The sequence below is a fragment of the Lepeophtheirus salmonis genome, chromosome 6 (genome assembly GCF_016086655.4).
Source record: "Lepeophtheirus salmonis chromosome 6, UVic_Lsal_1.4, whole genome shotgun sequence".
Lineage (NCBI taxonomy): Eukaryota > Metazoa > Arthropoda > Copepoda > Siphonostomatoida > Caligidae > Lepeophtheirus > Lepeophtheirus salmonis.
In genome coordinates, this window is record NC_052136.2 from 32,187,267 (window position 1) to 32,215,237 (window position 27,971).

The following is a 27,971-nucleotide window of genomic DNA, read 5'->3' on the forward strand; positions in this document are numbered from 1 at the left end:
ATTTCCAAGTGACAAATTCTTTGGAAGGCAATGGGTCCTAAAAATGAAATGAAATCTTTGGAAACCATATTAGAATTCTCGATTTTGCTCTAAACATTTTGAAGAAATAAGGAATTCCAACTCTCAAGCCATTCCAACATTGTTTAAACATCTAAAACCTAAAGTTCCTAGGCTCACCAAAAACTCCAACAGACCCATTTTCATTCGGGAGAACAATGCTGATGCTAAGAAAATTTAATAATTAAGGAAGTCTCAAGCAACTTTTTAATTCCAAATTTCAGGTAAAAAAAAAAGATCTCCACAATTTCAGGATCATACATACTTCACTCCTTATTTGGAACCTCCTACTTCCCGAAAATAGAGAAATAGACTTAGTGGACATGAATCTAATTTCATCAACAATAGAAATATTCACCCCCTCCCCCCCAAAAAAAACATCTAAAGGAAATAAATACGAACATAAAAATCCAACTTGGAGTCTATGAAGCAGAATTAAAGAAAAATGTCAAAATTTGGGACGCAGAATCGAAGTTTAGGTCTTTAAAAATGCGCCTCTCTTCGGTATTTCATTCAAACCATATAAAAATTTTAAATTGTAAGTCTTCACAATCCAATAACGATGGTCTAATAAAACCATCGATAATTCACTTCAGTTAAAATTCGTTGAGGAACTATATGTTGTCCAATTAATCTATTGCGCCAAGAACTGTTTGAATCAATTTGCAGAAAAATAGGGTTTATTCAAATCTTATGTAAATCAATTTAAAAAAATGAAAAAAAAATTGTAAATTCAATAACTGAAGTAGCGGTTCCATTAATTAAGTCGTCTATAAATGTCGCCAAATGTAATAAAATTTTATTTTTTACTGTGTCTAAGAATGTTAGTATAAGAATGCTCATAGATTTACGAATGCAAACTGCGATTATCAAAGAAAATAGAATAGTTTCTTCTACTTTTGGAAGACGAAGAATGTGTATGCGAAATTAAGTAACTTAAAGAAATTATTATTAAAGTAATTATTCCATTTTTTCATAATAATTAAGCTCAATAAAATTATTTTTTTAGTATTCATTTATTGTATTTAGTTCTTTTTGGGCCATTTGATATATCATATATTTCAGCGCCCGCTGTGACATATATCATATATCATATATGTCACAAGCGGGCGCTGAAATCTCGTGACGTAACTCTTCTTATATGCCTCTGTATGGGTGTAGGAGCCCTTTTCCCGATTTCAACTTTGCCATTTTGCTTCAAGGATATTTGCCTTAATATACATTTAAGTCAATGAGATTTATGCACGTTGACGTATTTTTGGTTAAAATAAAAAATTTCCTTTGGAATTTTTAATCAAAATATGAAATGTTTATTACTATATAACGCATTTCATAATTGTCTTCTGTTGGAAAGGGATGGAATTATGCCACAAAATTTCAATGTATACACCAACAAAATCTTACTATGTCATGAATTCGAAACAGAAATAAAATAGGTTCGAATTGAAAAATTGCTAATCACTTTTACGTTATTAATTATCATTAGATGATGGATTATTCATTTCGGAAACAACTCATGGGCTGACGAAAGAGCATCATTCAAACAGAAAAAAACATTTAATGCATTTTATATGAATAAATATTAGATTTTTTTTATTGTTCAAAGGGAACATCAATTTTAAAGAAAAGTAAAATAGCGATGTATAAATCTCATTTACTTATATATGTATATTAAGGCAAAATATCCTAAGGCGAAATGGTTAAAGGAAAAATGTACTGAGGCAAAATAGTTTAAGGGAAAAGTACGGAGCATCGACATATACAAATAATCTTTTTTTAAGTTGTACGAATCTATTTTTAAGACATTAAATTTATAAGGGCCATAGAGTCTCCTTAATGATGCGCGTCAGACAGCCAAGAGCTTGTGTACTGTATGCAGTTTGATGATTAATGATCTACATTGATAATAATGATTAACTGGAATAGTCACTATTTTTCCTTTTTCCCTTCTTCTTTTCAAAAGATGACTTTAACGTGAGTTCTATTTAAATTCAAGTGGCATCCATTTGGATTCTCTGAAAGATGCTTTTAGTTAATTATTAAGGTGATTTATTAACCATGCCAAACGCTTGTGTTGTGGGTCAAACGAGGAAGAAAATAACACCTCACGTTTCAACCCACCGGCTCCCGGCTAATCCCATTCGAAGATGTAAGTGGATTCACGGCATCAAGATTATAAAGAAGATTTAAAAAAGGTAATAGTTGTATTCTCGCTTCATTTTCGCCCCGATGATTTCACTTATGAGTCTTTGGATAGGAATCCCACTATAAAGAAAAAGAAAATTCCAGATGGGAAAGCTTCTAAGTCTCGCTTAAAAGAAGATACCCTTCCTTGCACTTAGCCCAACTAACCCAGTTATCTATTCACTTTTTCAACATCCAAGAAGATCATCTACGGCCACTTCAGCTTTGAGAAAGAGATAGAAAGGATTGATTCAGCATCTAAATCTTTTTTCGAACCTGAAAAAATCCCTCCATTTGAAATTGTCCGTTCCTAATTGAAAAATAATTCATGAATCTGGTTACCATCTTTTTTTTTTCTTTTGTTTAGAATCACTAATTGATTCAAGAACGGTCTAGTTGAAAGTCATGGTTTCTTTTTCTTCATTTAAGAAGGGAACATTTCTCTACCCAGCGGATTTCAAATTCTTGAGGTCTAACCCAAAAATCTAGATATTCTCCAATTTTGTGAGGGGGGAAATGGACTCCCTGTGGTAGAAAGAGGAATCATTATAAAAAGAAAATCTGAGTTTCAAAGCTTTTCTCCAAGGTTCCATTGTACCTATTCATCGTCTTAAGCACTTAGTTAAGAAAGATGGAATACTTACAGACTTTGCAAATTCCAAACATTTTGTATCTTTGGAAAAACATAGAACTATAAAAAGTAGAATTTTTTTATTAAGATGCAGTGAATAACTTAGAAGGCCGTTCTTTTGGATTGCAGGGGCAAACTATTTCATCTCAATTAGACAACTTCTTCAAGCAGTAAGAGCACTTTGATTTAGAGCTTTTTCAAAGTATACCAAAGTTCCAAAAGCCGAGTTGTCCGGAATATTTGAAGACACCAATGAATTGCAATGTGAAGGAGACTTAGATTTGGTGGTTAACATCTGCAACAGCGAAATTGGGTTTACAATGAAGTTACCGATCTCAATGCTACTCTTTACTGGGTTCATTGCTAGGTCGCTCTCTAAAAAAAATTATTGTTTCAGCTCCAAGAATCTTTTGATTAAAGAGAGTTCCTTCGATGTCAATAATTTTCAAGCTACCATCGAAGAAGAAGCTGAAAAACAGTTTAATTGAGTTGATTAATAGAGGAGTACTTATTACCCCTTCGAATGTGCTCTTTTTTTCAATTTTTCACATCAACAACTTCCTAAGTAGCATTTTGGAGAGCCGAGATTTAATCAAAAAGTTGTTCAACGCTTCATTTGCTACTAATATTTTCAATTGTGCCGTTATCTAAAGAATTAATGGCGATCAAAGTGCATTCTCACTTCTAGATAAAAAATCTGAAGCTGGTTACTAGTACCAGGATTTTTTGAGCAAAATTTCATGCAAAGTATTCAATAATATCAGGAGGTTTGTAAGGTCAAGAAATGATTAAATTAGTTAAAGTCTGAAGCGGAAAAAAGAATCAACATCATATCAACGAAGAATTATTCTTTGTGTCTTCCGAAAAAAAACTTTATTGGAATATTCTTGATAACCCCTTAGAAATCCTAAACATACGTTCCACATTTTGATTAAGATTAGTATTTGTTACTCTTTTTTTTATAATGCTATCGTATACCTTACGTTGTATTAAAAGGTATCAGTTTAAAGGAATATATATATAAAATACTGCTCAAATATATTATATTTGTTCATTAGTAAATTTTTGACTTTATTAATCCTTTTTGTTTTTGGAACTACACTTGAACATGTAAAAAAATCGGTGGGTATCCCAGTCTATAGCTACCCTTGAGTGAAATAAACCAAGGAATACTGAAAATCATTTCCTTGAATAAACATGAACGCTCTCTCTTCCTAATCGGAATCAAAGACATATTTTACTACAGGACTTGAACGCTAAAAACAAGCTTGTGTATTTTACATGAACTTCGTGCTATTCATTTTCTTATTAGTAGTTACTAATATAAATTATATCTATGTATATAACTTAATGCTAAATGTATACTTATTCTATTAATCAATTATCGTCTTTATCCATTCACTGTTCATAAACACAATTTTGTTCGGATTAATTGAATATTAATTTTATTGTCGTAAAATTCTTAGCATTTTTAGAATATGCTGATACTATTCGCTTAGAATCAAGCAAACAATACTATATATTGATATTACAAGTATGTTAACAAACTTTCTGAGATAAATTTTCGTGGACAAATAATGATTAATAAATAGAAAAGAGCAATTCCAAGAAATTAGGCACCAGGTATAATACTTCTAGTCCAGTTACATCGAAACTCATTAATTAAATTAGTATAAATATGATTATTACCTAATAATATTTTTTGTATCTTTATAGAGTTACACCTAATCAATCTATTAGTATAATATTATGTGTTAGTTATTTTCTCCAACGACTAATTTCTTCATCTAAGGCAAGTCTATTTTTTGGAGTTTTGGAGAACGAAGTCCCAAAAGTAATGTTGCAAGTTTTTTGGCTAGGTGAGTTTCAAGACTTGAGTCTTATTAAAATCTGAACCTTGTCGATTTTACGACGATTTCTAGACGAGTTGCGAGTTTTTCATATTGAGTCCTAGTCGAATCTGAAATTTCTTTTTTCTAGTCCAAATCGAGTCTTTCGAGTTCGAAGTCCCAATTTAATAAGAGTTAACTACAACCCATGATCGAGTCTCCAATTCTGATTAGTGAGTTATAATTGTAATTAATTGATGACCAAATAAACAGAATAATATTTTCTTCACTTCACGTCTATGTGATTATGTATTGAATATATCTAAAGGAAACCGAAAACTAATTAATGCACTTTCAATAGGTCGGATGAACCATTCAAGTCCTGAAGTAAGATATGTCTTTGATCGGAATTAACTTTCATTTTAAAGCCAGGATTAACACGGGTGTTGTGGTATATCGGTCAATTCGTGGATGTCTACTAACGTAGATATATCAGTTAAGAGTTAATTTGTATTTTTATTTTATAGAAATTTTCCCAAGTTTTATGCATATATTTCTCTCCGTCAGTGTTAACTTCGTCAAGCCTGAGGAGACGAAATCATTTTGTCAACGAAACACAACGAATACGAAAATCTGAAAAAAACAAGAAGAAACTAACGAAGACGAAATAAAAGATAACTATGACGATGTCGAACGAAGACAACATTATGACGCAGAAGAAAGATGACGAAGACTAGACGAGACCAAACTGAAAATAGCTGATCGAAACCCGATTAATTTAGTACGTTTTTCTATCTTAATGGATATATACGATTTTACGTTAGTGCAAGAATATAGTGTATACAAATGCTCAATAACCAAAAACGCTTAATATTTTTCAATTTAATAGTAGCTTAATTATTTAGAAGCTCGAAAAAAGGCTCTTCGCTACATCACTAATGTATTACACGTTGCATTTTTTCTCTTCTTGGTGATATATTTGAAACTTTTTAGAAAAACAGCTTATTTACTTCAACTACGCCAATTCTGCCTCTTATACTATAAGATAGTTTATTTAAATGGATTTTAAATACTAAATTGAGCTTTTTAAAGTGTTTTGGATCCCTTCCTCTTGATTAATTTGGTGATTAAGGGTTTTTTTAAATCATCGAAGAGAAGAATACTTTTTCCGAGCCCGCTGAGCTCAATCAAACCTTTTACAACTTTCAAAAAAGACTGGAGTTTTTCTACTAGCTGTCGCTTTTAGAAACTGCTGCCTAGATACACAAATTCAAATTCAATAGGAAGGAGCAAATCGGAACTGAAGAAAAAGAGAGTGCACGTCTTCCCCGATGAAGACACTACGTTGTTTTAATCTAAAAATGCTATTTTCTGACGTCAGATGACAATCCAAATGGATGAAACATTGCTTGAACGTCAATTGATAAGAAGAATGAGGTAGCTGCTCTTTATTCTGCAAGTTGTAATTATTTTAATTTGAGAATTGAGAGACTTTAACGAGTTGGTGTTCCTACAATTCCCAGGGATTAATTATCGATATTATTCAAATTATTTGTACAAAAATTGAGTTATTCAAGTAAATTATTAATGTTTTAATACATATTTTGTCACGCAACTACCGAATCAATTATCTGATCTGGATAATTGTGCCTCCTTACCATTTCCTTATGTCTGAGATGATTGGAGTTTTTAAAAAAACGCATTTGATATTTTATTTAAGAATATTTGCAAAAAGTTGAAAAAATATCAAAATAAAAATTGATACCAAGAATAATATCGATATTTTTGTGAGACAGTTGTTTAATATTCATCCTCATTGAGGGAATTCAGACCTTAAAATGTAAGTTTTATTAAAAATAACAAAAGAAAAAAAATGTATATATATTTTGATCCCATTTTACAAATGGCGACCAACAAGCACGGTTTTGTCAATTTGTTGCTATATCCATAATTAAAGGTTTTTCATTGCAATAGGTCAAATAGAGAGAATATCAGTGTAGAACAAAAGAAGCTAGAGATTGCACAACAAAAGTTACGGAAGCTCAACGAGGAATTGGAAGCTACACGTCGAGAAAAGGAAAGATGGGAAAAAACACATGCAGTGATATATCGCGAAGTAGTAAGTCGTAATCCGTATATATATATATTCAACTTTTCCGTCTTCTACATATATGTATTCATCTTGAATAATTCTATTTAGAAATTACGATCCTGAAAGGTTATCTATTATCATAAATGATTTGAGTACTTTGTAATTTGGAGTCTTACGTATCTCTGATATCTCATTTTTTGTTATTTTATAGAAAAAAGCACATCAACAGTATAGATCCAAGGTCAACAATAACCAATGATCTGAATGTCAAAAGGCGGATAATGACTAAATTACTTTACATATTGAGATATATATAAATATATTATGTATAATTGAATTTTAAAACTAATAGTTATGGATGGGAACGAGAAATTATTCCTGCTCATTCTTACTTTTCCTCCCATTTTTTAAATTGTCTAGTTACCTACTTAAGAATCAAAAAACCATTTTGGGTTGGAGCTAAATCCTATTAATACGATTACTAGGATTTAAAGGTATCCAAACCCATGTAAATATTCTTTTTTTTTTAACCCCCAAATAAATCTACCTAATTGGTTTGACTTCTCATTCAATTCTCACGACGCTTCTACAAGAAATTCAAACATCACAATTAAACAAGTTGTTACTATTAATAATATTGACTCCATGTATTATTTACTCATATCGTTAAATGTTAATATGTAATTAAGAAATACATTTTATTGGATATATGCCTCAATAATTTCATTATTTTGAAAATGGAATTATCCTTCCCCTATTGTTTTTAACTTAAAGCCTTCCATTCTATGACGTCAATAGTATTTTATATCTTGAGAGTGATGACGTTTCTACGATTTATGAAAGAGTATTTTTTCATTATTCGATTTTCACGAGTTTTATATCTATGTATAATAATGTTATATATATATCGGGATTACTTGATATTGACTTCCGTCTTGGGCGAAGTATGTAGGGTGGAACGAAAGAGATTTTCCTGTAGAAATTGGGCTCCTTATATGTTCAATATCATTAAATATACTTTATTGGCCTGTAGCCCTCCCCCAATATAAGGAATTTTGGCTTTTTACTAGAATTTTTTTCTTCATTTGGGCAAATTATACCGCAGAGCAAAAAATTTAATATTTGAAATTAATTTTTTGTGAATAGCTGGGGATTTTTGAAATTTATAATAAAAAATTAAGTTTTTGAAATTTTTTTACGAAAAATTTAATTTTTCAATTTTTTTCCCAAAAATTAAATTATCCTTGAAGAGCTAAGATTTTTTTAATTTTTTTGCAAAAAATTAAATTTTCTGTGAATAGTGATTAATTTTTGAAAAATTAAATTTCTGTAAATAGCTATAGATTTAAAAAATATCTAGTTGTTTGTTTTTTTTTTCAAAAAAAATAAAAAATATATATATTTAATCCTTCTTTAAAAGTTGCCTCTCTTCATATGTTTGGAAGAGAAAGAAATACATAAAGGCGACTAGGTTCGCAAAAGTTTGAGTAATATACTCCAGCTAACAGTTAGGGTACATTCAAAAGAATTGACGTCACAGATTATTTTTAATAATATACATTTATTTCATTTAATGGACTTACATCGGATCCAGTGACATCTTAAGTTAAATCCATCATGACTTGGACTCATCTCGGACCATGATGAATTAGACTAAGAAGCATGATAACTTCGACTTAGCAAATAATATTTGCTATGGACATCTAAGAATCTCTATGCGACTGGAATGATATATTACGTGCATTGTAACAGGTGAATTGGTATGTGGATAGATTTTTTATGTACATAAGTAAATAAGGAGATAGTTATGGCATCAGAGCGTTATCACTAGACATTTCAGTCAGTTTTTGTAGTTTGAAATTAATGATATGACTATATGGTAAAGTGATTTATGTTAAATTTAGTCTTTAAAGTGATAGAATCGTCTCCATGTATTTCTTTGATTTTGGATATTATATTATTAATTAGACTCAACTTAGACAAGATAGCAGGAAGACACGATGGCATGGTAACTTAAAAAGTAGTCTGGGAATCTTAAAAAAATAACATAAACTCGGGAAAGATGGAATCGACAACAGCACAGGATATTACATTCATATGAAGGAATGTTCTGTTAAAAGTGTTTAGGTCATCTAAGGATAATTTGTATTAAGTCAAGAAGAACATCATTATCTTTTCCACTCTCGTTGTACTTTTACAGCGATTTTGGTATTTATGTTAATGAATTGCACAAGTTTGAGTTAGGAAGAATATGGAAATGAAATGATTAATCAATCAACTGTAATGAAATGTTTATATATTTGTTCATCATATATTTTAATAATAAAAATAAAATATTTTAAAGATATTAACTATTTATTCAAGAGTTTATTCGGATAATTTCTTTATTTGTCTTTTTAACAGGTAGATCATTGTGTGATCCGAAATTCATCATGGAGTTCAACACGCTTACCTTACTATAAAAGGTTGTTACAATTGAGGTATTTGATTTCCAACAAAATTGAACGAGAAGTATACCCAGAACAGTAAAAAACAATATTATAATTTTCTTCTAAATCCGAAAAATTTAAGAAATCATTATCATCCCCAAGAGAGAGACATTAGGATTGAAATTTCATTCTTATTGATTTCATATCTATTATTTGTTTCAGTCACCTTGTCTTGTATCAATTGGATTTCTTTGTCTTCTATATTGCTTAATCTTATGAGAGATTACCTTAGATTTAATTGGAAGAGCGTTTTATTTTAATTTTCTTAAGATTATCAGTGTATCATTGGCCGTTTAAATGGCTCCTGGTAAAGTGATAAGAGCATGATGATTTGACATCGTGAAATCCTTACGATGAAAAGCTTTTTATCAATTTATCTCGAATCTCTATTGACTATTATTGTTCAAGAAAACGAAACTAGAAATTGAATTCGGAGTTAGGATTCAATCTATACTTTACCTGGATCTCTAGAGAACCTATGTAAACTACTTTCAGATGATGAATCCTAGTCCAAATTGGAGCAAACGTAAACAGCAGAATATTTTAACATTTTAGTAAAATTATAACTATAATCTATGAACAAATACAGAATATGAAGTTCGTTCATTGATATCTGTAATCCCAACTGTGCAAAGTATATTCAAATTTGATCACGTATTAAAAAGTTGAACAATCAACTTCTTCAATTGACGTTAAAAATATTAAATAAAAATAACATACTCCCTCATCGAGCCGCTATCCATTTCTTCATGCAGACCAAGCTGACTATATAGTCACCTTGGCGCAGACTGAAAAATGTAATCTACAACTGCCTTGCTTTGCTGAACTGCCAATAAAAATCCCTTGTCGCCTCTATGTATTTCTTCCTCTATGGGAAGTGCTACAAGACAAAATGATAAGTTAAATTATATATTTATATAATTGTTGGATAAGATGGGACAGATTCGGTTTTCTGACCAAGAAAAATCTAATGACATCGTTCTACTCGAACGATTTCAGTAAATTTTTCAAATTAAAATGCAAGTTTGAATTATTTCATTTAAATGTAGACTTAATATTTATTTAAAAGTTATAAACTGTGTTGTGCACTGTTGTAATATGATTCAAATACACCTCGAGTATTGTATGTTTTAGAATACTAAGTAAAATGTCTAACTTATTAATTTGAAAATGGAAAATAATCACAACAGAAATGTGTCATTAACAATCGACCCTTGCAGTAATTAATACTAATGTGATCACAACTGAAGCATTAAATTCAAATTTTATCTAAAATAACATGGTTTATAGTAGGGAAGATTGGAACAGTTGCAACAGGCTTTTTTTTCCCGAACATTAAAAATGTACTGTAGAAGTGAATAATAATATATTGCATGTTATAGTGAAAAATCAGTGAAGAAAACTGACAATAGTCAGATTTCTTCGAAATAATAGATAAAAACTGATTTTGAGGGGTTAAAGTAACTTGTTCGAGGAACATTATTTTTGAAATAATATGGTCATTTTTTTTTGCTAATCTTAATATCTTTGAATTATTTTATATATTTAGGATGTAAGTTGTAGATAAGGCTGTTTGCAATCTCTCGTCAAATTTCAGGTTTAAACAATGGAGTATTAATTTTGTTATAAAAAATTTATGAAAATATACAATAGTATCCCCTAAATCTGGGACAATATAATTAATAGAGGTGGGATCAATTATTGGAATCGTTGTTTTTTTTTCTGGAATCAACATCGCGAAAGTAATATTTAATTTGTGATTCCGATTCTTATGCATTATTATTTATTACTTGGAATTCTTTGTTTTTCTTTTTTCGAGTAGATTAAAAAATGTAAATCTTCCAAGACTGACTTCCTTTCTATGTAAAATACATTGAATAATAAAGTAAATAAATAGTTGTGCTTAAATTTTTAAATAGTGAGTGAGCTACAAGTCTTACATTAGAATGTTTTGCATTTAAAAAATTAATATAAATAATTTTAAACAATATAAATATAACTGACTATAAGTATCCGTATAAGTCTTCTAAATTCAATTTATACTAAATTTTATAAGAGTATTTTTTATATTAAAAAGTACATGCGTAGTTCCATCTTGTAAAATTGGAAAAGTTGCGGGAAAAATATATTAAAGAGAATAAAAAAGCTTCTTTTCAGGGATTTCCTAGTAAAAATGGAGAGCTTTCAGAAAAATGGAAATCTATCATACCTCGAAATTATATGCTTATTAAGTCTATTTTGGTACTCTCCTAATTTTGTAATTAATAGAACTATACTCAAATATAGAATCGCATTGTCCTGAAAAAACTAAATTTACATGAAATAACTACATTAAAAATTCAAGAGACATAATAGCTATAATGAATTTGTATTTAACTTGGAACTTGGAAGCAACTTATTTGCTTTTAGAAAATTATTTAAAAAATTTACTTTACAAATATTTTTTAAATGCATCTTAAAATACCTCACCCATCAATTTTTTTAAATATTTTTAGATGAAAAATTAGTCGATAGTAGAAAGAAACTTATTTGTTCCCTTCATTTCAAAGACGAAGATTTTCGCACATAATATATTTGCTCGGACAATTTTTTTTGGACGATGATAATATTTTATTTTATCTGAATTGAAGGAAAAGTTAGATTTGAATTGCGTTCCAAAAGGAATTAAAGTTATCTAGGCGGAAAATTAAGTTCAATTTTTATTCAAAGCTAAAAAATATAGAGGTCTAATAAAATTAAATTAACATATTGAAAGTAATAATTTATGTATTGTTTAATATAATAATATTAAAAATTAAATTAACTTTGATTATTATTGAATTTTAAGGTCAAAAAGAACCCCCCAAATTAATGAGGGATCAGTTTGGTGTTCTTCATCTTCCTCTCATTAAAGTCCTTCACTTTACCACTATAACTAAGAAAATACACTTGCAGTCTCGGAGTAAAATTTGACATCTTGAATCCCATATGTCGACAATATCCAACAAGATATCCACAGTAAGTCCTTATTTCTTCCTCTAATCACGGACAGATAAGTATTTACTCCATTGTGATTGTCGTCATATGGAATTCAAGATGTCAAATTTTACTCCGAGAAAGCAAGTGTATTTTCTTAGTTATAGACAGTAGTTGAGGGTATCCTTCTCCTCAAGGAAGGACTTAAATAGTCTAAGTATAAGTTTGTCCGTACGCCATACTTTCTCTTTCTATCTAGAAATTGGATACAGCGACAGAGGAAAGTTGAAATCAAATTCTCACAACCTTAAATAAATGAAAGAACCTCATATCGGATAATCATAATGTGGTCAAGAATTCTATAAAAAGAATAATTATCCATAAGACACTTCCCCTACATATACTTGTTGAGATATGTCTAAAAAAGCTCTCTAGAGGTATTCATTACTCCTAACCGTCTGGGTATACCCTTGAAATGACTCCAGAAAGACTCAATCGTCTGAATATGAGCTCCAGTTAATGGATCCACAAAGTTGTACAATATCTAACTCATACTCAAGTTTGCGATAGGCTGCGAAAATGATAATTAATGAAATGTAATATTAATTATTATTATTAGGTACCAAATAATTAAGTTTGAATAAGAATAAGACTCCCGAGACAACTCACCCCCTCCTCCGAATACTCTATAAGAGCCAAATTCACAATTTCTTCCGCACAAAGATATCTTCTTTTTAATTTCGAAGATCTAACTATCTGAATAGCTCGAAAAAGTCGAAATCCTTCTCTTCATCCGTTAAAATACATGTCTGCGCGTCTAAAACTAAACACTCTGAAATTTTTAAAAATAGTTAAATAATTCTGTAATTTTTAAAGTGGTCGACGAATTAATTTATTTAACATGAAAGATGAGAGTCTTAGACACATGTCTATTCAATATGGCCGCCCATGTTCTCCACTACCAACTCCAGCCTGGACCGGAACTTGCTGCATGACTTGGCGATGAAGCTCTGGTCGAGGTTGGCTCAGGCATTCTTGAGGGCAGACTTCAGCTGGTCCTAAGACTTGTATCGGACTCCCGACAGCATCCCCTTTAAACGCCCAAACACTGGGAAGTCAAGTGGCGAACAATCAGGGGGGAGTGAGGCTTTTTCTTAAGCTTGTTACGAATCTTCGACCTTGCGGGGCGTTTTTCCTTGTCTACAGGCTTGAGGGGTTGACGAGGGGTTCTCTTGTAGACCTTAAGGCCAAGATCTTTCTTACTAGCCGGTCCATGGTCCTTCTGCTGACGTTGAACTCCCTGGAGAGGCCGCTCACGGTGCCTCTCTTGTCATCGACAGACTTTTTCACGGCAACAACCATTTCGTCCGACCTTCGAGGCCTAGACATAGATCATGTGGTCGCCTCAGGAGTCCCTTTGGCTACCACGCTGTATACGGTGGTGCGGGCTGCAGTTCAGAACCTTGGCAATGTCAGTGGGAGTTTTTTCCCCGTACGGAAAATTCGAAAATTGCGACTCGACGTCTCTCCATATTTTCCATTTATAACTTGTCAAGACCCTTGCCTCGAAGTATAAAGCGGGTTTAACTCAATAAAATCGCGAATATGTGCATGGCGTAAAATTTAAAGGAGTATTCAGTTTTAGGAGCGCACACCTGTATTCTTCTTTTCCCTTCACGTTCTTTCACTCGACGTACCGAAGTTATTTCCTTATCATTAAAAGGTTGCAAAAATTTAATTTCAACTTTCCTCTGTCGCTGTGTCCAATTTCGAGAAAGAATGACGTCCGGCCTGCTGGCAAACTTATACAGGATACCCATAATTTCATAAACAATATCCTTTTAATAATAAACTAAAAAGGTGAACATCAGAGGTTGCGCAGATAGTGATCATCCATATTGTCTACTGTCTATAAGTAATTCATGAATAGACATACTACAAACTTGTCTGCATTAATATAGATGAATGATAATTAATAAAGTAATATTTCCAAAGGCATGAGGGAGGGGCCACTATTAAACATAAATATGAATGGTCAAATTTGATTTCCAATCTTCTAGCTACTAATTCATTTGGGCATATCCTTTGAGATTTAAGCTTAAAAATAATCCCTATCCATCTAGCAATTGCAGCATTTAAGTACTAGAGTATTCTCTTAGTAACTAATTTACCATTTTTTTCAATAGCAAATCATTGCCAGCATTAAAGCCCCATTCAGCTAAATATGAATCTCTCCTTTTATATTAAATAAAGTTTTAACTGACTCGTCATTCTGCATTCTCGAGAGTTCTTCTTGGTAATGCATCGAAACATCAGATATATTCACTTGTATTGGCTGCATCAGCCATGTTGGAAATTAAATTTGTATTAAATCAGAAAATCGTTCTTTAAAATCAGAGACAATTATTTTCAAATGATCCACAATGACAAGTACAGCATTAACAGTCATCTCACATTCTTTTAGCCAATGAAACTGCTCAAAAATTTTGTGAGAAATGTTTTCTTGAAATACCTTAATAAATGTAACAAAACCAAAGATCTTTGTCTTTGCATCCACATGAGTTTCACTTGATCCTTGAAGTTGTTTATTCAACATATTCAATTTCTCAAAAATATCTGTCAAATAACTCACAAATGCTTTACCATCAACGGGCTTGTTATTTAAAAAGACCCTAAGAATATCATATAAAACCATGAATCTTTTCAAGCAATTCCCCTTTGAAAGCCACCTTACATCAGTGGGAAGTAAAAGTCTCACATAGTCTGCACTTTCATTTTCACAAAATTGCTTGAATAGAGGCTCACATTTTGCATTAGCTTTGATAGCATTATTACATTTTATAACTGAGCGTAGTACTTCATTAAGAGGAGGAGTAATATTTTTGGCCACTAAGTTCGCTCTATGAGTATCAAAGTGCACAAGAATCATTTCTGGATTCTCATTTTTTATCAATTTAAGACACCCTTTTTTTCTTGCCCATCATAACAGGAGCACCATCTGCCGTACAAGATATTATATTTTCCATAGATATATCATTGACGGATAAGTAATTAGTTAGTTTACAATATATATCAGCAGTAGAAGTGGTGGTTTCTAATGATTTGCTGAGTAGCATATTTTCAGCAAATTAGCCTTTATCAATATAGCTTGTATATGCTAACAATAAAATTTCACTGTCTCTCAGGGTAGATTCATCCATTTGCAGTGAGAAATTTCTAGATTTTAACTTATCGACAAGTTGTGTTTCAATATCTTCGCCCATTTCATCTATACTTCTAGTAACAGTATTGTTACTGAGTGGCATTGCTTTAACAACGTTGTCATCTTTTTCCACGACTGTTTTGAGAAATACTGATATTGATGGTTTTATTAAATCCTCTCCTATACTATGATTTTTTCCACATTTAGCAAAGATATCTAATAACTACTTAAGAGTACGACCGAAGCTAACAGTTTATTTAGTAAACAGAGACTTTATTGTCGATCTTTTGTAAACTTCTCCTTTAAAGACTTAAAGTAATTTAAATCTGAATTTACATACCACTACGTTTCACCGTCAAACGCAACTCAAAACGACCTGGTTTCATTGATTCGTTGGTCAAATATTGTTGGCATAAGAGGCAGAAAGGTGACTGTTCATCATGTATAGCAGGGATAAATCCAAATTTCAAATATTCTTCTGAATATTGACGAACTTTTTTTTTTTACTTGCACTACTCATTTTACGCATAGGCTTTGTTACTTAAATAAATATAATTATTAATTAATTAACAAAGTAGGGTATTAATACTTACTATTGAATTTACATAATTAACAAGTTCGATTGGTATATTTATAATAATACAACACTCTGATAACGATGTTTCCCGGAATGTTTTACACTTTGTTTGTAGTATGTTATCGTGCAGAGTAAAATTATGTAGCACTTAAATAAATATTAAGTAGATAAATCTATTAGACCAATAACTGCAACGAAATTTAGTGAAGCCATCGGAACTTTTTTCTGATAAACATGATATCAAAACTAAAATTCACAATATCGTTTTTGTCTGTTTATTTATTTATGTGGTTTAGTATAGTAATCTCAAAAAATACGTCCTGCGCATGCCCCACCAAAACATTGCAATGTCGCACTGGTGGGGGCGTCCGGGGCACACGTTGGGAACACCTGACCTAGACATTTCAGGTTCACCCCGGATTTATTTTTTACTTGTGAGTCTTTTGTCATTAGAAAACAAATGGAAGATGATGATTCTAGACTTGTAGATATAATTTTCTTCTCCTTTTTCGTTAGTTTGGTCTGCAACGCATATTCTATTCTACATATTTGGAACTGTTAAATAATTATGTGTTTAAAAAAAATATAAGATAACCAAAGAATATATATATCTATATATATTCTTTGAAGATACTACTTAACTTCTATTGAAATATCTAAAAATAAATTAATTACAGATAATACAGTTACTTGGAACTTTTAAATGATTCTGTGTTTAAAAAAATATATAACAGACCACTTAATTTCAGTAGACTTCTGTTGGAATATCTAAGTGTCATTGAAAATTCCTAAACTTATTGAGTCGAGAATCTACTTCTAAACAGCTAAATTATTTGTCACCCTATTGGAATATTACTCTTGCGAAGATCTAGGATCTCCACACAAAGAAATTAATTATTTAGTATTCAGCATATTAACGAGTTATTGTTGCTTGAATGAAAACAATAGTTAAAATATAACAAAATAAGAATACAATTATTCTTGTGCTGATAGAAAAAATAATAAAACAATGATGATATCCTTCAAAATTTAAATTTCCTATTTATGAGTTCTCCTTTATTTACATTTTTTATCTTATTGATTAATAAGATTTTATTTTGCTATTTCGTTATTGTGATAGTTGTCAAGCGAGTTGAAATTACAAAATCTTTTTTATTATTAGCTGTTGAACTATTATTGTTCTGTAGAGCTGTTGACTCGAGTAACATGACTCGGACTTGAGTAATTAATCTAACGACTTGTCACTCGAGTCAGACTTGAATATAAATGACTAGCCCCTAGTGGATTAAATTATATATAATGTTAATGTATGTACCAACAAGTTTAGAAAAGAAAAATATAATGATGCACTGAATGTGGAAAAAAGTGGAAACAGATAAAGCAAGGTCTACTATAGATCAGGACTGGAGAGTAGCAAGGTGACTATATACCACCTTGGGAAAGTGGATACTTCATTCTACTCGAAGAATGGGTTGAGAGAAGAGTTGGAACTACGCGGAAATACATTTTGATTTCATTCATGGCATTTAAATGGATCTTTCGTATGACACATTTGGATAAATGGATATGCATCCACCCATCTTTCCCGTTCCAAGGAGTTCATATTTTTCGTTTTGGATATTTTATCCACACGTCTTCTGATCATCTCTTCAACGTAATTTTTTGTTCTAAGGATCTCTCCTCTTTGTACCTCACTCGATGGATCTCATCTTCTTGTGCATATGCCACTTCACTTCAAGGTCTTTGATAATAACTTCGGACCTTGTTAATTATTTGTTATGTATTTAATATCTCCTTACATGTTTTTATCTTCTTCGTCTATGTATTATAAGTACTGAGTTTTACGTATTATAAATAGTCTCGTCTTTTGTAAATATATTAGAGTATAGTTAGAATACACATGATCTAGTGTTACATTATTCCTCCACGTGAATTCTTCTCCTCATGTCTCTTGGTCATCCTGGATCTCTCCTATTATAAATAAGTTTGTGTCTCTCCCTCGTCAAGACGCAACATTATTGACTCTATACGTAAGCTCCTCCAACTCTTCTTCAAAATCATCGTATACTTCTATAAGTTAATGTTTATAAGTACTCAGTAGCCTCCTTAATTTTGGGAATCCTTTTACATACCTACTTAAACTTATAAGAACTAAAAAGTTCCATCAACATACAAAATAATCGACTCAAAGTACCAGTGAGGAACAGAGAGCTATCATCCTCCATTCAAAACTCCTTTCATTGAAATTATTGAGTTAATTCCTCCTTAAGTCAACTCTGCTTCGTCTCCTACTCTTAAAAAACTATTTCATTGATAAGAGTCAATCAGTTTACTTGTGTAAATAACAGAGAAACCCCCATTCTAATTAGCCCTGATTTCTTTATTACTTGTGAGTCTCTTGTCAATGGAAAATAAGTAGAAAATAATTCTAATGTACCTCTCTTTTCTCGATATTTCGGTCTGAAAAGCATTTTTTATTCTGCTATTACATACCTATAGTAGTATATAACATTGGGACCTTTTAAGTGATAATTTGTTTAATAAAAAATATAAGGGACTTCCTAACTTCTGTAAACTTATGCTGGAATATCTTAATGTCATTCCAATTCCCAAACATATGGAGTTTGGAATCTTCTCGTATTTCCTCATTATTATTATTTGGATAAAGTTAAATTATTTCTAAATAAATTATATATATTCATCTTCCTGATCTTATCTTTGGTTATATGTTTTGATGACAACTATATTTGTATTACATATATATTACATTTTATTAATAAAAAAATATTTACTAGATATGGTTCCTATTTTGCATTCATTTCTTAAAAAGTTTTATTCATACTTAATAAATATTTAGAATTTATACATAATTCCAAGGGTTTTTGGTAATTTTTTTGTTTTACAACATCAGAGAATTCTTCAATCGTAAATTAATTAAAGGTAGATCCGTAAAAACGCCTTTTTCATTCTCATTATTGAGTTAATATGAAAATTTCTTGGAGTATGTATAACATAAAGCAAGGCTGGAATTATTTCTTGCAAGCTCTTATTCAACTCTATTCCCTTTAATGAAGGTTTTCGACCATTATTTTTTTTCTTATAATCGAAAATTTAGAACTACATTCTGTGTCAATAGCCATCGTCCTAGAAGTCGACGACCAAACATATTATCTTTAAAGTAAGCTTGAATCAAGTATTTTTGTTATTCAAGTAAATATTGTATTTAACAGAAATTGTTACGTAACAAAGACTGGAATGATCGGTAGGAGTTCAATTAGGACGTCTAGTGACCTGTTAGGTTATCCACACAATTTAGATTGTGGTTGACCACGAAATGTTGTAATGCTTCCCGAGTGAAAGTGGTTTGGACTTGGAGTGACTAACCACTCGATACTTAACTATGAATCATATATTGGAGTAATAAATACTAAACTTAAAGAAAGAGAAGACGCACGAGAGAAATACGATATGGGGTATTCTTATGTTTTTAATTCATTGATAGGTTTATTATTTTAAATAAGAGTAGATTGTAGTGAATTTATTCAATATTAATAATATTATTGTACAATACAATTGGACAAGTGGAATTTTTATAAAGGTTAATATCAATATCAATATTTCTAATGAAATAAATCATCATTTGAATCCCCACTAGTCAATTTTCTAATCTTTTTTTACTTTTAAATCTTCATTTTAATAGAAGTTGTTTTTATATCTTTTTGAATATTATCATTTACTTAAGAAACTTTTTTTTTGTCATGCACTTGAAAATTTGAACAAAATATAAAACAATCAAAATGATATTCTTCATCACATTCGACATCAAAAATTTCCGCCAGATATAGGTCTACTGCTATTAGTTTTAAAATATTATAATGAGTGAGAAGATTCTTTTGGATTTTTTTTTTGTTGAAGTTATAACTTTCTTGAATATAGACCTGTTATTTTTAATTTATGCAAATATTGAATATTAAACCGTACAGAAATAGAGCATAGATAATAATAAAATTAAAAAAATATTTTTTCAACTATTTACTGTGATTGATAATTAAAGTAAAACATTAAATTACACAAAAAAACCAAAAATATAATTAAATATAATATATTTATATATAGTACGAATATATAAAATAAAAATGCAGTGTGTCCTACATAGTGTTGGAATCAGAATAAATGATGTGAACTGAATATTGAAACTAATAATATATTGCAAGCATGTTAACTAATTGCACGACATGCTAGACAATAACATTTAATAAAATAAAATTGAAATCTCATGTTTTATATTAGAAATATATCTCAACAAGGACTTACCTAAAATGTTCACTTTTTGTGTCAAAAATTTCAATAACTTTACATTCTAAAGTTATTGGCAGTGTAACATGTCAAGTTATATTTAAATATGATGACAAGTGATTTAATCATTCTGAAAATTCATATTTCCCAATATTGAAGGTAATAAGAGAGTTGAATATATTTTGCCACTTTGCTGATAAAGATATCTAGAAAAGAGGACCACATTAAATTCATGGTTCAGGACCATCTTCTACTTTTTTTTCCAATGACAGAAAAGACTCACAAGTAATAATGGATTTGAAAGCGGGGATAAAGTATCAAGAATAACAGAAATAATACTGCCTTATAAATAGACTTAGTGACATAGATATGAGTTGTTTGTTTGTTATGTACATCAATGACACTTAAGGACTCAAATTAATGAAAGAGTTTTTTTTAAGAATATTATGAGACGAAATAGAGTAGACTGTAGAAGGAGTTTTAAAGGAAGAGATGCAGATGAAAAGTCGCTTTGTTCCTCATTGAACATTTCTTTCCAATATTATTGATCTTGATGAAACATATTCTTAGTTCTTATAGAAGTATACAATGAGTCCATACAACTTACAAGATGTAGAGCGACGGATGTGTATTTGAACCAATGGCTGATTAAGTAAAAAATTTGGACGTTAAAGGGGATCTGCACAATGACTGATACTTCCATTAAATGAGATGTCATCCACCAAGTCAGGCACAACAACCTTTTCTAAAGAGATGAGATCTTTGAACATCATGGATATCCCAATGTCATAAACACGTATGAATTCAACGGAATTACGAGTGGACACAAGATCTATAAATCCGAATGTTTTTGGAGAAAGATCCATCCAAAAAAATCCTTATTGCCTTAGAAATAATTAATTTGATGACTAAAGTTTATCACATGAACTTTTTTTCACAAAAAAAAGTGGTAAATCATTTTATTTCTTCCCGCTTCACCTGATGAAGCAGTTTGAATATAGGGAATTTTCTTAGGGCATCTTATTCTCTCTTGCTTAGATATTATTGATTGGAGGTATCCATGGAATGAATCTAATCATCTAGCCCGAAATTTAGTGGAAAGATCTTGGATCTTTTGCCCTTTCTCCGCAGGAAGGTAAGAGTCACCGACACATAGTCCAACCCTACATGAATAAGTTGCGTCCTTGGAATCCAATAACTCTTATTCAAATTGACTTTGAAACCAAGGATTGTGTATAACAGTGAGGCTAAACACGAGAAGAGCGAGGCATATACAAAGGCATTGGTCTGCGCAAAATTAAGTCATCTACATATATAGATGCTACAACTTATCTTAAGTTGTGACTTTAGATATGAAATCATTTGTTTAAAAAGCTTATTAAAAATTATCGAAGCGGATGTCAGACCAAAAACGTTAAATTGGTAAATTTTGTTTCTCCATCGAAATTTGAAAAATGTGGTCAGGAAAAATCTTAAAAAAATGATATCTATTAAACAGATCTAACGAGTATAAAAAAGGAATCTTGGTTTAGCCAAAATCTTAATGAATCAACTGATCTAATTTAAATTTAGAAAAAACTTATTAAAGGTATTGATATTTCTTGTTATCCTTCTTAAGAACATCGAATATACCGAAAATGAATGAAGGAGACTGATCACTTTCAATAACTTTCTCAACAGCTCCAGAAAACAACATTTATGCAACTTCGTTATCCATTGCTTTTTTAGCCTCAGAGCATAAAGGAGGATTGCCTCCCATATAGGAACAAGAAGGTTCTTTAGATAAAAATTGTGGTTTATAACCATATCCAAAATATTAAATATAGATTTATTTTTAATTAAAATTAGACAATTATGTAAACATTGTCCTAGCTTCTGTGAGTAGCTGGAAAAAGTTATCAGAAAATAAGTTAAACACCAAATTTCAAAGTATTTGAATTGCTTTATGAATAAATCAAGGAGGTGTACTCCTGGATCTTTCCCTTGGAGGCATTTCATTACCTCTTCGAGCTCCCATAAAATTCTTAGGTCGAGTGTTCACCTAAAGGAAGGGTTAGGGTTCGAAGGCCCGTAAGCTGTTGTCTACCCAAAAGGTATCTTTCGATACCATAAACCCCTCCATATCGCATTAGATAAAGCTCAGTCAATCCAAACATTGTCTAACATCATCTCGATTGATGAAGGACCTAATATAAGATGGCTTGGAGCCGAGTCTTTTGATTCCTCCTGCAGGATTGATTGTCTTTGGGATTACATAAATGTGAACTCAAACACTATGTACGTCCAAAAGAGAGATGATTCATTAAAACTAATTTCTTTGGGAACAAATTGATTTCTTGATTAAGTTTGCAGTATCAATTAAAAAATGGGATACACTCTCAACGAAATATGGAAGTAGTTTATCCCCCGAGACATTTCATGCCGCCTATCAAACATCGATAGGATGTGCCCATTTAAATATATATTTACTGGATGAAAATAAAGTTAAGTTAATTTTTCTTCGTAAAATTAATTCGGACCCAATATAAAGACGTTATGGGGGGTATAGACAACTTGCTGGTAGAAATTACTGTATCAGTTATCGAAATTTTTTTTAGCCTGAAAAAAAAAAAAAAATGGTGTTAGTCTAGATTCAAAATCAACATCATCCATTTCATTAATTTTAGTCGATAAAAAAGAGTCTAATTATACAAGTGAAGAAGATTAAATGTTTATCAACCTTATATTTTCAAATTCTGCAATGGAATTAGATTTACTTGAAGGCCTGGAGCTGTTCATTTATTTTTTATATGGCTATGTTAAAAACGTTAAATCGGTGCTGCACAATGTTCTTATATTCGGATGAATATATTCCTTTCTCATAGGCTCTTTTGATAATGAAACTAATAGAGGTGGTCTAAAAAAGCCTAGTGATGTAATTTATCTTCTTGTATGACATTTTTTGAGCAGTTACAACACATTTTTTAAATAAAGAAAGGCGAAATATTATTTTATTTATTGCTACTTCTAGAAGTGTTTTTATAAAAGGTGCACGAAGATTTTTTACTTCTAACTACAGCATGGCTTGAAAAATCTTTATACAGTAATAATCATCTTCTCAGCAGCACTTTTTTTAATCAAATTTGCATCAAAAATGTTGAATATATTTGGAAATTTTTTGTCTGAAGCAAAAAGCCATCTTCATGTAAATAAAAAAAGAAAGAGTGCTTCCAAAGATTCTTCCAATATCAAAGCTAAAACCAGATTGAATAGTGAATTAGCTCCTTTTTTCTTCAATGTAATTTGTTTATTGTGCATATTATATTTGTTTTATTATAACAATAAGTTCAATCAAAATTATGTGTTAAGTTTTCCATAAAAAAAATTAAATTTTTAGTAGTTTATGAAGGTTAAGTTATTAGTGACTTTTAATTTACGGCATTTATAAATCCATTTGCACTCAAGTAAAAAAAAGCAAACGTCAAAAGGTAATATTGTTCCGTATAAAGCATTAAACCATGCGTCTCGTGCATGTCCATGATTAAACCTTTAGCTCTATATTTATTTCAGTATTCGCTGGCTGAGGTTGCGCAGTAGATCTGATGCCGGCATCTCCAGCTAGATATTTTTAAATGTGTGTGTACATGATGACGTCATCCATATTGCATTATTATTCCTTGTCGTCATGTGTGAAGGACTATGACAAACTGAGCAACTGCAAATGACTTGAGTGATATAAAAATAAACCATTAGTTTTGAACATCCATGACCTGGACAACTGAGTTATAGTGGAGCCACCCCTACTCGGATTCGTACAATACTATTCAATTACTTATTAGATTTCAATTGAACAAAGAATTATGAGGGAAAGTAAGGGGAAGAGGGACGAGGTTCGAATCCTTCTTATTGGGGATAGGGACGTAGGAAAAACATCTCTAATTTTGTCTCTCGTGAGTGAAGAATTTCCTCCTGAGGTTCCCGGGAGAGCTGAAGACATAACAATCCCTGGGGACTTGACTCCTGAGAAGATCCCAACACTAATAGCGGACTACAATGCATTGGAGCAAAATGAAGAGGCTCTTTCTGAGGAATTACTCCGTGCAGATGTTATTTGTATTGTTTATGCAGTAGATGATTTGGAGTCACTTGAATCGGTCTCTGATCACTGGATACCTCTGATACGACGTACACTCGAGTCCCAGAAAACTCCTCTCATTCTTGTTGGGAATAAAGTAACTACAAACTTGACCCCTTTCTAATAAGACTCTCTTGCATTGATAATTCATTTCTATCTCTATTTGGATTTCCAGGTTGATTTGTCAGAATATAGCACCATGGAAGCAGTTCTTCAAATGATGAATGAATATGAAGAGATTGAGACATGCGTTGAATGCTCTGCAAAAAATCTTAAAAACATTTCTGAAATGTTTTACTTTGCTCAAAAAGCCGTACTCCATCCCTCCGCTCCACTCTTTGATCATCAAAAGAAGGACGTGTGTTCTTATTTCCTCTCCCTCCCTTTTATAATTATCTAAATTGTCCTTGTTATTATTTATGTATTACAGCTAACTACAGCTTGCAAAAGAGCATTGACTCGAGTATTTATGCTCTGTGATGAAGACAACGATGCTTTACTTTCAGATGAAGAAATCAACAAGTTTCAAAGACGTTGCTTTGGGTTAGATTTAGAGCCTGGGATTTTGGAAAATTTAAAATCCGTTGTTCATAAAAATTGTCCTGAAGGTCTATCCAAAATGACGGGCCAATTGACATTGTCTGGATTTCTTGCTCTTCATGGACTTTTTATACAAAAAGGAAGAAATGAAACGACATGGACAATGTTGAGAAAGTTTGGTTACGATGAAGACCTTACTCTATCCCGCGATTATCTATATCCATCGTAATTTGTTTAATGAATTATGTTTTTACATTTTCAAGTTCCATATTTCTGATTTAACTTTTCAGATTTTCCGCTCCATCCAACTCCATAATTGAATTATCTAACATTGGCTATGATTTTTTGACTTTTATTTTTGAGAAATATGACAAGGATTCGGATAAAGCAATGAGCCCGCAAGAAATTATCGACCTTTTTTCTACGTGTCCCGTTACTCCTTGGGGACCAGATTTATATAACACAGTGGTAACTAATGAAAAAGGTTACTTGAGTTATCACGGATATCTAGCTCTTTGGACTTTTATGACATTTGTTGATACAAAAAAGACAATTGAGTACTTAGGGTACTTAGGCTATACTTATTCAGCTAATTCTGGTCACGAAGAAAATCAAATCAGTGCTTTTTCCATCACAAAGTAATTATCGAATGATTAATTATTTAGGCATCAGGTTTACTGTCATTTAAATATGTATGTATGTAGAGATAAAAAAGTGGATGTTGGCAAGAAACCAACGCCTCGAAATATTTATCGATGCAATATCATTGGTCCCAAAGGAGCCGGAAAAACGACGTTTTGTCAAGGATTGTTAGGTCGTTCCATTGACGATATTAAGAATATTCCGAGCTACGAAATTCCAAAACATACGATAAATTCGATTCAAGTTTATGGTCAAGAAAAATATCTTATATTGGAAGGTAAAATGCCTCCTTCTGATTTTACTGAAATTGTATTTTTGATCCAGCTGAGGGCATCATGAGCTATCATTTTTATAATTAAATTATTTTATGCTATTCTTTTTACTTTTATTAGATGTGGATGTACTAAATGTGTCCAGTCCAAGTATACCGTCTGAATCAAATTGTGATGTCTGTTGTCTTGTCTATGATGCATCCGATCCAAGATCTTTTGAGTTCGTTGCAGCTGTATTTTTGGTATGCATTAATATATTTTTATTGAACATACTCAAAAGGATGCTTTAATTTAATTTTTTTAAATTTTAATGTCATCATTTTGAATCATGACCCCCTCGAGTCTTTTTTAGGTGTTTTATATAATTTTTATGAAACATATTTATTGATTAATTACTATTTAAACTAAAAAAAAGATAATTTTTAATTCCTTTTACAAGCTCTACTTTCTCTCCCGTACTCCTTATCATCATTGTTGAGCTCATATTAGTACATACATATTTCGGCAGTTTGTGAGGTTATATGATTTTTTTTTCAATCAAATTTCATTTAGAAAATCAAAAAACAATTTTATGGAATAAATACGTCGATAATCTGATTAAAAAACTAAGCAATTAAGCCCAGTGAGTTAACATGTACTTTTTTTAAATTATTGGGGGTTCGAAGCACTTGGGATAAGTATAAAATTTGGTATTGTTCTCATCTGGATTTGACTGTATTTACAAAAACATAATCATTACGTTAATGTATAAAAACATTTATTTATTTTAGAAATATTATGTTGATTCTAAAGTTCCGGTGTTAATAGTAGCCAATAAGAGTGACTTACCATCAGTTCGTCAAGATTACATTTTGCAACCTGAAGCTTTTTGTGCCAAACATAAGGTAATATTTTTTTTAAAGATATTATGAGCTAATTATTGCCATGTTTTGAGCTTAAAATTCTAATTTAGATATTGGTGTTTTAGAATATATGTAATGTTTTAGTCTTCAAAATCATTTATTTTTTCTCAGTTACCACCTCCTCAGCCTTACAACACCAAAGGAAGGGTTAAAACAGATATGTACGTCAAACTCGCAACCATGGCAGCATTTCCGTAAGTCTAAGGAAATATCTCATTATTTGTTTGTTTTTGATTTTTGAGCAACCTCGGCATTTCAAAAATGTTAATAATATTCTATGTATTTCTAGTCATTTTCAAGCAGCTTGGACTCTTTTCTATAAAGGATGGTAAAAAATCACTCAAATTTTATTGTAGTTTATCTCACAGCCAATAATTATTATTTTCCGTACTTTATAATTAATTTTTTTTTTTATTGTTAATCAACAAATTTTAATTGAGCGAGGAGGGGTTCCAAGCTGAAGTCAAAGTAATTTAATAATAATTCCATTCTTAATTTATCTTCATATTTTTTTTTTTTTGATAAAAACTAATAAATGATTTAACTTATTTATATACACATATATATATATGTTTAGTAATCTAAGAAGATTGGTACACGCTATGATTATGAAAAGCTCACCTCGTGAGTGGATTGGTAGTTTCAGATATTTGACAACGTAAGTTTAAGTTCAAATTGTTTTTTTTTGTGAAATTATTTGTCAAAATTTTAAAAGATTGATGCATTTGGAACCCTATATATGTATTTCATTCATTATTTCTGAATATATTTGATATATAACTTTTCAGCTATCACTTAAATAGTAAAAATACTTTTAAAAAAATAGTGATTCAATCTCTATTTTCATTTAGGCACTTCAATCAAATGGGTCTGGTTGCCCAGGATACTGGATTGCTCACGTTTGGAATTGGTATCGCTATTGCTATAGTCACTGGTGCAGTTGTAATTAAAATGGTTCGAAGCTACACTTAAGGCTTAATAAAGGACTCCATTGTATTTGTAGTTCGTGATGTTGATCTGCTCAAATTTGCCTTAGATTCAATCTTACACTGCAAAGGCCTGTCGTATCCTTTTTAATTTATTATGAAGTATAGTTATAGTCCTTATTAATTTTATAAAATATTATAGATAACACTCTTTCAAAATATATAATATGACGTTGATGGTCCCCAAGTTGGATTTATATTTT

At 30.9% G+C, this 27,971-nt stretch overlaps 2 protein-coding genes and 2 long non-coding RNA genes across 25 annotated transcripts; 3 read left to right on the forward strand and 1 right to left on the reverse strand.

Moving 5' to 3' along the window:
- Window positions 1-1,984: 1,984 nt before the first annotated feature.
- LOC121120854 (uncharacterized) lies at window positions 1,985-9,151 on the forward strand. 17 transcript variants are annotated; one of them, XR_011780591.1, is made up of 9 exons: window positions 1,988-2,252; window positions 2,315-4,731; window positions 4,853-4,934; window positions 5,063-5,203; window positions 5,269-5,482; window positions 5,591-6,255; window positions 6,498-6,541; window positions 6,676-6,820; window positions 7,005-7,503. It is a non-coding gene; the product is annotated as an uncharacterized lncRNA (long non-coding RNA). The 17 variants fall into 17 exon arrangements; XR_011780590.1 differs by having other exon boundaries at window positions 5,063-5,196; XR_011780589.1 differs by adding an exon at window positions 8,762-9,151 and having other exon boundaries at window positions 1,995-2,252; window positions 5,063-5,482; window positions 7,005-8,553.
- Window positions 9,152-14,593: 5,442 nt separating this feature from the next.
- LOC139905700 (protein FAM200C-like) lies at window positions 14,594-15,166 on the reverse strand. The gene has a single exon (XM_071889347.1). The coding sequence runs from the start codon at window positions 15,164-15,166 to the stop codon at window positions 14,594-14,596; it is 573 nt and encodes a 190-aa protein (XP_071745448.1).
- Window positions 15,167-16,316: 1,150 nt separating this feature from the next.
- LOC139905769 (uncharacterized) lies at window positions 16,317-18,812 on the forward strand. The gene is made up of 2 exons (XR_011780809.1): window positions 16,317-16,450; window positions 16,533-18,812. It is a non-coding gene; the product is annotated as an uncharacterized lncRNA (long non-coding RNA).
- A 4,723-nt stretch (window positions 18,813-23,535) lies between these two features.
- Window positions 23,536-27,950, forward strand: Miro (mitochondrial Rho GTPase). Of its 6 annotated transcripts, none has more exons than XR_011780603.1 (12): window positions 23,587-23,779; window positions 23,862-24,523; window positions 24,602-24,784; window positions 24,857-25,191; window positions 25,257-25,604; window positions 25,671-25,885; window positions 26,001-26,122; window positions 26,651-26,764; window positions 26,894-26,976; window positions 27,072-27,250; window positions 27,360-27,440; window positions 27,634-27,950. XR_011780603.1 is itself a non-coding variant. In XM_071889175.1 (12 exons), the coding sequence occupies exons 2-12, from the start codon at window positions 24,152-24,154 to the stop codon at window positions 27,752-27,754; spliced, it is 2,013 nt and encodes a 670-aa protein (XP_071745276.1). In that variant the 5' UTR covers window positions 23,587-23,779; window positions 23,862-24,151; the 3' UTR covers window positions 27,755-27,950. The 6 variants fall into 6 exon arrangements, 5 of the variants coding, with proteins under 5 accessions (XP_071745277.1, XP_071745276.1, XP_040570557.1 ...); XM_071889175.1 differs by having other exon boundaries at window positions 27,072-27,110; XM_071889176.1 differs by lacking the exon at window positions 27,360-27,440 and having other exon boundaries at window positions 23,536-23,779; window positions 23,845-24,523; window positions 27,072-27,110.
- Window positions 27,951-27,971: the final 21 nt, after the last annotated feature.